This window comes from Phyllobates terribilis, unplaced genomic scaffold, assembly GCF_046119375.1.
Source record: "Phyllobates terribilis strain yellow unplaced genomic scaffold, ASM4611937v1 Scaffold_4__5_contigs__length_816908805, whole genome shotgun sequence".
NCBI lineage: Eukaryota > Metazoa > Chordata > Amphibia > Anura > Dendrobatidae > Phyllobates > Phyllobates terribilis.
Window position 1 is genome coordinate 293,364,020 of NW_027362764.1, and position 13,097 is coordinate 293,377,116.

At 41.6% G+C, this 13,097-nt stretch overlaps 1 protein-coding gene across 3 annotated transcripts in view; it reads left to right on the top strand.

Annotated features, from left to right (window-relative positions):
* COBL (cordon-bleu WH2 repeat protein) overlaps positions 1–13,097 on the top strand; it is a 694,630-nt gene that overhangs the window by 659,937 nt on the left and 21,596 nt on the right. For all 3 annotated transcript variants that reach the window (XM_073678323.1, XM_073678322.1, XM_073678324.1), the window contains one exon: positions 6,804–7,046. In XM_073678323.1, the coding sequence (XP_073534424.1) occupies positions 6,804–7,046 (243 nt within the window). The remainder of the gene's footprint in view (positions 1–6,803; positions 7,047–13,097) is intronic.

Here is a 13,097-nt window from a genome sequence, read left to right on the forward strand (position 1 = left end):
GGATTGAGGGGTGAGGGGTACCATGCATACCAGGATTAGGGGATGAGGGGTGCCATGCATACCAGGATTGGGGGTTGAGGGGGCCATGCATACCAGGATTGGGGGTGAGGGGACCACGCATACCAGGATTGGGGGATGAGGGGTACCACGCATACTAGGATTGGGGGATGAGGGGTACCATGCATACCAGGATTGGGGGATGAGGGGTACCATGCATACCAGGATTGAGGGATGAGGGGTACCATGCATACCAGGATTGGGGGATGAGGAGTACCATGCATACCAGGATTGGGGGATGAGGGGTACCATGCATACCTGGATTGGGGGATGAGGGGTACCATGCATACCAGGATTGGGGGATGAGGAGTGCCATGCATACCAGGATAGGGATGAGGGGTACCATGTATACCAGTATAGGGATGAGGGGTACCATGCATACCAGGATGAGGGATGGGGTGCCATGCATACCAGGATGAGGGGTACCATACTTACCAGGATAGGGATGAGGGGTGCCATGCATACCAGTATTGGGGATGAGGGGTGCCATGCATACCAGGATATAGATGAGGGGTACCATGTATACCAGGATAGGGATGAGGGGTACCTTGCATACCAGGATGAGGGATGGGGTGCCATGCATACCAGGATTGGGGTGAGGGGTGCCATGCATGCCAGGATTGGGATGAGGGGTGCCATGCATGCCAGGATTGGAGGTGAGGGGTGCCATGCATACCAGGATAGGGATGAGGGGTGCCATGCATACCAGGATTAGTGGTGAGAGGTGCCATGCATACCAGGATTGGGGGTGAGGGGTGCCATGCATACCAGGATTGGGGGTGAGGGGGCAGCACAAATACCAGAATGGGGGCAGCACAAATACCTGCATGGGAGACCATATACCAATAAAAATGCTCGCCACCCGGGCATAGAACGGGCTCAATAGCTAGTATATACAGTATATATATGGCGAGCATTTTTATTGGTATATGGTCTCCCATGCAGGTATTTGTGCTGCCCCCATCCTGGTAGTTGTGCTACAGTACAGACCAAAAGTTTGAACACACCTTCTCATTTAAAGATGTGTAAAGCAGTCATCAAAGCGAAAAGGTGGCTACTTTGAAGAACCTAGAATATAAGACATATTTTCAGTTGTTTCACCGTTTTTTGTTAAGTATGTAATTCCACATGTATTAATTCATAGTTTTGATGCTTTCAGTGTGAATGTACAATTTTCATAGTCATGAAAATACAGAAAAATCTTTAAATGAGAAGGTGTGTCCAAACTTTTGGTCTGTACTGTATATATATATATATATATATATATATATATATATATATATATATTCATATTTTACATTTTAAAAATTGCAAAAAGGAAAATGGGCTGATGCAATGTTTGATCACCCTGCATGGTTAGTACCTAGTAGCACACACTTTTGAAAGTACTACAACTTGTAACCGTCTTGAGGCTATGTGCCTACAATGCAGAAATGCTCCGGATTTTTTCCTGAGCGTTTCTGCATCTCCCTGGCAGAAAAAATGCATGCGGATTGTACATGCGTTTTTCCTGCCAGGGACAAGCGGATGTGAAGTATTCTTCACATGCATTTCCGCATGCGAGTTGAAAAGCGCTTTCCAAGCGATTTTAGCATCACTTGGAAAGTGCTTGATAACTTGGTCACACTATATAAATCCATGCAAACGCCATGGATTTCTATAGTGTGACCGTAAAGAATGGTAAAAAATAAAAAAATAAATATATACTTACCTTCTGATAGCCCCCGGAGTTTTTATTCTATCCGTCCTGGCTTGCCGGCAGCTCGCGGTACACTGAAGGACCTGCCGTCACATGACTAAATGACGTCAGTGCAGGTCCTTCAATCCACCTCGATCTGCCGGCAAGCCAAGACCAGCACACCGGGGGCCATCAGAAGGTAAGTATAATATTTATTTTTTATTTTATTCTCTTTTTTACAGGTTCTATGGTATCCGGGTCCAGAGGAGAGTCTCCTCTCCTCCAGACCCGGGTACCATCCGCACATTGAAACGCATGGAATGTGCATGTACAGATCCAGTGATGCGGATTCCATGCGTTCCAATGCAAGTCAATGGCGGCGAAAACGCAGCGCTTTTGCAAAATAATTGGTAGTGCTGCGTTTTTTTCCGCAATGATAATCCGCAGCGGAAATTTCCGCAGCATGTGCAAAGCACATGCGGATTATCATTGGGGAACATGGCAGGCCTTCTACCAAGCGTTTTTTAAGCGTTTCTGCAGCGGAATTGCCGCTGCGGAAACGCTTAAAAATCGCATCGTGGGCAAACAGCCTAAGGGATTTTAATCCATTCTTCCTTGGAAAATTCTTCCAGTTCTGTGAGATTCCTGTGTCGTTTTGCATGCACTGCTATGTTGAGGTCTAGCCACAGATTTTCAATGATTTACAAAGACAGAGAACACTGAGTTGGAGATATCATAAAATCAATAGTTTATTTAATGCTATTAAAAATATTGCATATTCAGTTACATACATGTAACAAATGTGAAGTTATACAATTTAGATACCCAATATAGAGGCTGAAAATTAGGTCCTCTAAACACCTATAAAAAAAGTACTGCACCCACCCTAAAGTGAGAAAGGAACACTTGTAGATATAAAGACAAGCTATTTAGTGGATCTCACATGTCTCACCTATATAGCTGCCAATGCCTGGGAAGTAGATCCATGCATTTCTAATATAACCCATATAGGGCATAGGGCTACCATTTACATCAGCATAGGCAGTCTATTTAATATAAACAAAGCATGTGCTTGGTGGCACAGTGAGGGCAGATCACACTTCAAGATTGTCTATCAAGTCTTCAAAGAGACAGAGGGCAGATTCATTAAGTTCTACTCATCATAAGGTAACAAGCGGTGGATAGATAGATTCTTTACCCATTATAAAGTGCTCCAGCACACCTCCAGCCTAGACCCCAGCCTAGACTTTCAAGGATGTTCAGATCAGGGGACTGTGAGGACCATTGTAAAACCATCAGCTTGCACCTTTTCAGGTAGTCTATTGTGGATTTTAACATGTCTTTAGGCTCATTATCCATTTGTAGAAGTCATCCTCTTTTAAACTTCAGCTTTTTTACAGATGGTGTTATTTTTGCATCAAGAATTTGTTGAAATTTCATTGAATCCATTCTTCCCCCTACCTGAGAAATTTTCCCCGTGCCATTGGCTGACACATAACTCCAAAGCATGATTGATCTACCCCCATGCTTAATGGTTGGCGAGATGTTCTTTTCCTGAAATTCTGTGCCCTTTTTTCTCCATACATACCTTTGATCATTGTGGCCAAAGAGTTCTATTTTAACCTCATTGGTCTACAGGACTTATTTCTAAAATGCACCAGGCTTGTTTAGATGTTCTTTTGCATACTTCTACATTGAATTTTATGGAGAGGACACAGGAGAGGTTTTCTTCCGATGACTCTTCCATGAAGGCCATATTTGTGCAGGTGTCTCTGAACAGCAGTACAATGTACGACAACTCCAGAGCGTGCTAAATCTTTGTGAAGGTCTTTTGCAGTCAAGCTGGGGTTCTGATTTGCCTCTCTAGCAATCCTATGAGCAGCTCTCACTGAAATTTTGCTTGGTGTTCCAGACCTTATCTTGACCTTCACTGTTCCTATTAACTGCCATTTCTTAATTACATTTCGAACTGAGGAAAGGGCAACTTGAAAACGCTTTGCTATTTTCTTATAGCCTTCTCCTGCTTTGTGGGCTTCCACCATTTTCACTTTCAAAAATGATGTGTTCCATTGTTCTATCCATCCCCTTATTCCAATAAGATCAAGTTTGGTGTAGCAACAAGCACAGAAAATCCGATTGTAGGATCTAGGATTACAATTGAAATTTTAAACAGTAATTTTGTTAAGATCACAGTAATCAATACAATTGCTGAGACCACTGTTTATTTTAGCAACAAAGAAAACCCTGCATCATCTAGAGAATTTGAAGATGCAATAAACCCTCTTTGCAGACAGCCTGCTATATAATCTTTGATAGCCTAGTTTTATAGGACAAGAAACATTTTATATTTTACCCTTAGGGAGATTGGAGTTAGGTACCAAGGTGATTTAGCAATCATACACCCATTGTGATGAACACCTAAGTCGTTCCATTGGGAGTCAGTAGTCCAGCCATGAAAGCCACCTCAAGAGATCTGGAGATTTTTGGTTTTGAAAAACAGCCAAGCTCAGGCCCACCTTGTGTTACTCTGTACCGGAGCTGCAGAGTCTAAAATACAGTTTCTTGCTCACGGAAAGTGAGCGAGCAGAATGTCATTGACTTAATCAGGGTGGTGTACATCCTAATTGTCCACTGAACTTGTTCTGCCCTTCATTCGCTGATCAGCCACAGCCATTTGCCAGTCAACAGGAACTAATCTAAATATATAAAAAAAATTGGTAGTAACTGGGCAGTAATCATGCTGACATTGTGGTGGCTTGGCTGGGAGGTGTTCATCTCCAGCTAGATGTTCCCCTCCAGCTAGGGGGATGAATTCACTGCCTAACAATGTCGTCAGTGGCGTCCCCTTCACTGTCAGCGCTGATTATGAAGTCAGAGCAGTAGTGCTTAATAGTGGAGAGATGGATAGCTAAGGAGTGAAGCAAGGTGAGTATGTAACAGAGGTGAAGCAATTTCAGTTTGCATTGACATATTGGAACATATTAGTAAACACTCTGTAGACAGTGCAAACTTAGACTTAATAGTCTTAAACTTTATCAATGTGGTTCATGCTGTTTGATAAATATTGAGTATGTTAAGACTAGTCTAAGTTTATACACCTATTAGCTTACTTTTGTGCCAAAATTTTGGCACATTATTGGATGCGTATTATCCTGTAAACCTTGTAAGGTCTTCAGTGAGGTCACGCACTCCCTCTTCAAACAAGATGAAAAACGTTTCTAAAACACATGAATAAGGTTCAAGTCAAAATATGCAGGTTTTTTTGCATAAATTAAACCAAAATTCTGACTGCTTTAACTTGATAAATATGACCAATTGATCCTCTTTACATAAATTTCTTTGGGCTTCCATAATTCTCTACTGGATGTCTGCACCAACAAAGGGTGTCCAAATACAAGATTGTCTATTTTTTTAATTGCATTGACGATGGATCCTGACACTTTCACCCCAAGCCATGTATTCATGACTAGCTAAAAGTTCTTTACTTCTGTGCATGAGCTCATGCGTGCACAAAGCCCACTATTTCAGTTCTTTGTTGAATTGAATAGGAATGAAGGCTGAGCTCTGATTGGTTGCTATGAGCAACAAAAACGGCTTTACTGTAGGTCATTTCAAATTAATAAGGCCCAATAAGCATAATGCTGTACAAGCAACACAAGGGAAGTAGGATTTCGTGTTTTTTTGTGGCCCACATTGTATAGAGCAATACTTTGTATCAATATTGTAGTGTAAACTCTTATATTTTGGTTCTTAGTAGCTCAGAAGATGTTGCAATCCAGAGTGTTAGAAATGGTTATTATTACCATCAGAATGCAATAAATCAGTTAATGAACTTAGGGAAGCCTGTTAAAATTATACTGAAGATCAAATTCAGATTAGAGTTACATTAGATGGTCATATTACATTTAGGAATGGCCAAGGCACAAATTGTATTTTCATTCATAACTTCAAAAAGATGTATATATAGGGAAAAACTCGGCACTCAGGGGTTGAGCAGTAGAATAGTGAAAATCCAATTGCTATCGCCATTGCGCGTGCGACTGTTGTCGCAATCCCTCTGTGCTACGCTTCCTGGGAATTCTATATTTACGGCAATCTGCTGCTTTCTGTCGAAGGTCTGGAACTTAGGACCAAAGCGTCAAATATATTGTGCAATTGGATTGTCTGAATAAAATCACTATTCTACTGCTCATCCCAAGTGCCGAGTTTTTCTCTATTTATGTTACGGACTGGATCCCTACTCAGGCACCAAAATTCTCATGGAGTGACATATGGTACTATATAAATTCAAAAGGATACATGATCAGATTATGTAATGCAAATGCAGATAGGTGAGTATAAGGGCTCGTGCACATGGGCATATTATCGGTCCCAGTGCGATCCAACAAAACATCGGATCACATCCAGAGCAATGTTAGACTATAGGGCTGTGCACATGTCAGTTTTTTCCACATACAGAGCCAGTCCGGGGAAAAAATCACAGCATTCCCAAGTTTAATCCGATATTTGGATTGCACTCGGTCATGCAAGTCAATGAGTACATAGAAACCACCGGACTGCACTTGGATGACATCTAAGTGCAGTCCGATTTCCACGGACTGACAGAATAGAGAAGATGAGAGAAATTTTTTCTCCATCTTATCCTGATCTGAGAGAATTGGATCACACTGTGATAAAACTTTATATACTATGGTGTAAATAGAATGAGATGTCAGAGAAACACACCCACTTCTCCCTACCTTCCCCAACCTTCCTTCTGGCAGCAATGATTGACAGAAGATTGTGTATACAGGAGTCAGCCATCAGTCACTGCTGAGTGGTGATGGGGAAGTGCTCTCCTTATTAATACATTTGTATCTGTGGATAGCTCCTATAGAAATCTGTGGCCTTAAATAGTTGCAGAGACACTTTGGAGAAACTCAGTTTAGTTGGTCATCACTCAGAACTTTTTTTTAGTGTCACTGCATAATAAGAACAAGGTTTTTAGATATACAATTGACTGTTGTTTGACAAGGTGTATTCCATTCTCATATATTTTTGAAACGTAATAAATGTTTCCTTTGGCTAGGTATCTTCTACTGCATCGGATGAACTCCAGACCTTAAGAAGCGTGGAAACATTGCAGTATAATGATTTTGTAACAATGAATACATCAATTCCCCCTCCACCTTGTTCACCACCTCCTCCACCACCATCTATACTAAATGCAGCAGCAAAATCACCCCCAGCCTCTCTAAACAGTTCAGTGGATGCAAGAGAAGCGTTATTAGAAGCAATTCGTTCAGGTGCAGGGGCTTCCAGATTGAAAAAGGTACTTGTATTCAAATTATGCTGTCAAAGAACTAACTTCACAGAAAATCTCTCATATATTAGAATAATAATGTTGTGTGATAGCAGTTTTCAATATCCTCAAATTGAATTGCCAACCGTAACTATAATTAAAATAATAATATTCTGCTTGTTTTTATAGTACATGTTTGTAGTGGATAGAGCTCCAAATTGACTGCATATGCTCAAATTTAAAAGATGACATTGCTGATCACAGAACACTAGGAACTTACAGAATGAGGTTTATACATTGAACTCACTGATACAGCCGTAACTCACGGCTGTGGAAAGTTCCAATAACTTTCTTTAGATAATTTGTACCTGGTACATGTGCTTTCTTTTTATTGAAGAGTTTTGCATTATTAAATTATAATTAGGGCTAGTTCAAACAAGCATATTATTTGGATGTGTGCTCTCAGTAAAAATCGGACAGCACACTGACCAAAGTAATTCAATAGGGCTTTTTAGCTGTCATTTTATTCACATGGATTTGCTGTCCGTGTGAAAAAAATCTCGGCCTGCATTATTTTTTTGCGTATCTTGGATATACAAGTCTATGGGTGCGCAAAAAAAAATCAGATCCCATTCAGATTATCCGTATAGTATCTGATTTTTACGGATACATTTCTGTTATTAATCTGTGGAATTCTTTTCGATCATGTACATTTTAAAATGTTTATGTATAAATGCGGATGCCACGTGGATGCTACGCAGACATAAAATATGGACACATGGATTGTACACATATGGCACACCGATGACAATAGGGATGAAAATCGCATAATTTTTTATATGCTTGTCTGATGCTGGCCTAAATATATATAGAATTAGATATAATGTAGGTGTTTTTATTTTTATGTCGGTTCGAAGTGCAAAGAGAAGCATTTATCTCTCTTTTGCTTTTCTTTTGTTTTCACGTTGACCTGTACTCTGGCTTTAAACTCACTTGTTTTGTTAAAATTGTCTTTTAGCTTGCATGAGCGGTCAAACTCTTATTGTCTTTGAGGCTGCGTTGATACATTGTGGCAGTGTTGTATTTATTTGCCACAGTCATGGAAAAAAAACGCATTGTTTGGCAAAGATTTTCCAAAACCGTGGCGAAAACTTTGCGGTTCTATTGCAAATATGAAAAAAAGACAATACAACTACAATGTGTAAACGCAGCCTAAAGTTAGTAATTGTGCTGTATTGTGTCATATAAGTGTATAAATTCAGCTGTGGTTATTGTTTTACCAGCATTTACAATCCTTCAGTTGGATAATGACAGCACTTTGTTTATACTAAATTGTTGAAGAAAAGCAAAAACTCAGATTCAGTGAGTGAATAATTTAATGACATTAGTTTTATTGCAAGACTTTGAAGTTACTACCTACCATATTTTTGGACTATAAGAAGCACCTTACTACAAGCCTCACCCCAGGTTTAGACTACAGTTAATAGTAAAACATATTTCCTCCTATTTAAAAGTGATCAATATAACTACAATTTCAATTCCAAAAAAAGTTGGGACGCTGTGTAAAATGTAAAGAAAACAAGAATGCAATGATTTGGAAATCTCTTATAGCCATATTTTATTTACAACTTGGCACTCTTCTACTACTGAGTGACGGGTTGGAACCCTACTTGGGCACCTTACGCTATTTTCCAGGAGTGCCATATAGTCCTACGTTTATTCATATTTTATTTACAACAGAACATAGAACATATATCAGAAGTTGAAATGTAGACATTTTTCCATTTCATTTAAAAAAACTGACTCATTTAGAAATTGATGGCAACAGCATATCGTAAAAAAGTTGCCCACCACTGTGTAGCATCACCACTTCTTTTTACAACAGTCTGTAAATGTCTGGGAAATGACGAGCCCAATTGCTGGAGTTTTGGGAGAGGCATATTGTCCCATTCTTGTCAGATGTAGGATTCTAGTTGGTCAACAGTCATGAGTCTTTGTTGCTGGATTTTTTGTTTCATAATACGCCAAATACTTATGGACTGCTCTTCTTCTGTGAAGCATGCTGTTGTGATGGTAGCAGTATGTGGTTTACCGTTGTCTTCCTGAAAAATACCAGGCCCTCCCTGAAATAGACATTGTCTGAATGGGAGCATAAGTTGTTCTAAACTCTCTGTATAATCCTTTGCATTGATAGTGCCCTTCAGGATGTGTAAGCTACCCATGCCATAAGCACTAATACAACCCCATACCATCAGAGATGCCGGCTTTTGTACTATGTGCTGATAACTAGCTGGATGGTCCCTCTCCTCTTGAGTCTCCAGGACACAGCGTCTGTGGTTTCTATGAAGAATTTCCTACCACAGAACAGTTTTCCATTTTGCTTAAGACCATTTTAAATGAGTTATGATCCAGAGAAGACAACAGTGTTTCTGGCTTGTGTTGATATATGGCTTTTAACCCCTTAACAACATTTGACGTACTAATATGCGTCTGTGCCCTGGGACTTAAGAGCCAGACCCGTATTAGTACGTCATGGCGATCGCGCGCGCACACAGGCTGTGCGGGCGCGATCGCCGCCGAGTGTCAGCTGATTGTCACAGCTGACACCCGGTACTATGTGCAGGGAGCGGTCCTGCACCGCTCCCAGCACATTAACCCCCGCGATGCTGCGATCGAAGTCGATCGCAGCATTACGGTGGCAAGGGGAGGTGATCGCAGATACTCACCTCCTCTTCCGGCTTCCAGCGCTGACTGCCGTGGCTTCCAGGATGTTGCCATGACAACCCGATGTCGTCATGACAACATCCGGGTCACCAGACAGCAGGAAGATTTTTTGGACATGCGCAGTGCATCTCCAAACAATCTTCTCCCTGTCCAGCGCTGACAGCCTGCATGGCACAGGGATGGTGCTGCATTCCTGTGCCATGCAGGCGATCAGAGAAAAAAAAGTGAAAGTCCCACAGTGGGACAAAGTAATAAAGTATAAAAACTATCAGAAAGTGAAAAAAAAATAAAAAAAAATTGTAAAAATATAAAAAAAAAAATAATCCACCAAAAATAAAAATATAATGTACCCATCAATAAATATTATTATTAAAAAAAAACAAAACAATAAAAGTACACATATTTGGTATCACCGCGTCCGGAACAACCTGACCTATAAAACTGTCCCACTAGTTAACCCCTTCAGTGAACACGGTAAAAAATAAAAATAAAAAACTAAGCAAAAAACAATGCTTTATCACCATACTGCCAAACAAAAAAATGGAATAACACGCGATCAAAAACACAAATATAAATAAAAATGGTACCGCTGAAAACGTCATCTCGTCCCGCATAAAGCAAGCCACCATACAATTCCATCAGCCGAAAAATAAAAAAGTTATAGCTCTCAGAATAAAGCTATGCTAAAAAATATTTTTTTCTATAAAATTGCTTTTATTATGTAAAAGTGCAAAACATAGAAATACGATATAAATGTGGTACCGCTGTAAACGTACTGACCCGAAGAATAAAGCTGCCATATCAATTTTACCACACGCGCAACAGAGTAAAAAAAAAAAAAAAAACAATTCCTGAATTGTTGGTTTTTCTTTATTCTGCCTCCCAAAAATCGGAATAGAAAGCGATCAAAAAAGGTCACGTGCCTGAAAATGGCACCAATAACAACGTCAACTCATCCCGCAAAAAACAAGCCGTCAAATGACTGTCTGCCAAAATCTGGAAAAATTATAGCTCTCAAAATATGGCGATGCAAAAACTAGATTTTACAAAAAAATGCGTCTTTTAGTGTGTGACAGCTGTCAGTCATAAAAACCCCATATGATTCTGGTATCGCTGTAGTCTCACTGACCCGAAGAATAAGGTCGTCTAATCACTTATAACGCATGAGGAACGGCGTAAAAAATAAACTCTCAGGTTAGGGTTGTGCTAAGGTTAGGGTTGTGCTAGGGTTAGGGTTGTGCTACGGTTAGGGTTGTGCTACGGTTAGGGTTGTGTTAGGGTTAGGGCTGGGGTTGGGGTTGTGATGGGGTTGGGATTTTTTTCAAAAGTAAGAAAAAAAGATGACAATATGGCAACTAGTGTTGAGCGCAAGTGCTCGCTACTTGAGTTTGCATCGGGTGTTCTGGTATGCATTGAGTATCGTGGGTATTTGAGTGACATGCTCGAGTCTCCGCTCCATATGCTTCACGGCCCAAAAAACGTTGCGGGGATTGCCTGCCATGCACGAGCGATCCCCGCATGTTTTTTTTTGGGTGTCTAATAACCGTGAAACATCCGGGCGGGGACTCGAGCATGTCACTCGAGCACACGCAGTACATGGTGCATACCTGAGTACCCGATGCAAACTCAAGTAGCGAGCACTTGCGCTCAAGACTAATGACAACTTATTCAATATGATGACCTAATGTTATCAAATTCTGTGTCGTACCTCTGGGTTCAAAATGTTCACTATACACCTTAATAAAATCCTTGAGGGGTATAGTTTCCAAAATGGGGTCACTTGTGGGGGAGCTCCACTGTTTAGGCACATCAGGGGCTCTCCAAACGCGACATGGTGTCCGCTAACAAATTGAATGGAAAATCGGCTCAAATTGTTAGCTTATGCCATGTTGCGTTTGGAGAGCCCCTGTGTGCCCAAACATTGGAGCTCCCCCACAAGTGACCCCATTTTGGAAACTAGACCCCCCAAGGCACCTATCTAGATGCATAGTGAGCACTTGGAACCCTTAGGTGCTTCACAAATTGATTCGTAAAAATGGAAAAGTATTTTTTTTTCACTTTTTCATTTTTACGAATCAATTTGTGAAGCACCTGGGGGTTCCAAGTGCTCACTATGCATCTAGATAGGTGCCTTGGGGGGTCTAGTTTCCAAAATGGGGTCACTTGTAGGGGAGCTCCAATGTTTGGGCACACAGGGGCTCTCCAAACGGAACATGGTGTCCGCTAACAAATTGAGCCGATTTTCCATTCAATTTTCGCCAAATTTCCGTTTTTTTCACAAATAAACGCAAGTGATATCGAAGAAATTTTACTACAATCATGAAGCACAATATGTCACAAAAAAAAATCTCAGAATCAGGGGGATCCGTTGAAGCATTCCAGAGTAATTACCTCATAAAGTGACAGTGGTCAGAATTGTAAAAATTGGCCTGGTCATTAACGTGCAAACCACCCTCGGGGGTTAAGGGGTTAATTTGCTGAAGAGAGCTTTAACTTGCATTTGTAGATTGCATAGCGAACTGTGTTTACAGACAATGATTTTTGGAAGAATACCTTAGCTCATGCAGTGATTTGTAAGACCAAATCATACATGTTTTTAATGCAGTGCCCCCTGTGGGCCCATAGATCATGAGCATCCAATATTGTCTGCCTATCCTTTGTGCATATGGATTTCTCCAGAATCTCTGAATCTTTTTCTGATATGTTATACTGAAGATCAGGGTTCCTCAAACTACGGCCCGCGGAGGACTTTTATCCGGCCCGCCGGGCTATGGGCGGAGGAGAGGGGAGCGGTGTCAGCGCCCGCCCTTCTCCCCCGCTTGCTCGGGGCCCCGGCAGGCGGATACTTACCTCTCCCCGTGCCTCTGCAGATCCGCTGTCTTCCTGCTCTGCGCTTCCTGTGACGTCTCAGGTCAGAGGGTGCGGTGACGTCTTTACACCGCGCCCTCCCGAGTGCCGTCACAGGCAGCGCAGAGCGGGACGACGACGCCGCGACGCTGGAGTCCAGACCCGAGTAGAGCAGCGGCAGCAGGTGAGGAGAAGTGAGGTGAGTATTGGATATTTTTTTTTTTTTAATGTATGGAGGCATAGGTCATTATATGGGGGGGGTGACATCCTGCATGGGGCATGATATGGGGGGTGACATCCTGCATGGGGCATTATATGGGGGGGTGACATGCTGCATGTGGCATTATATGGGGGGGTGACTTGCTGCATGTGGCATTATATGGGGGGGGTGACATGCTGCATGGGGCATTATATGGGGGGGTGACATGCTGCATGGGGCATTATAAAGACAGGGGAGTGATATCCTGCATGGGGCATTATATGGGGGGGTGACATGCTGCATGGGGCATT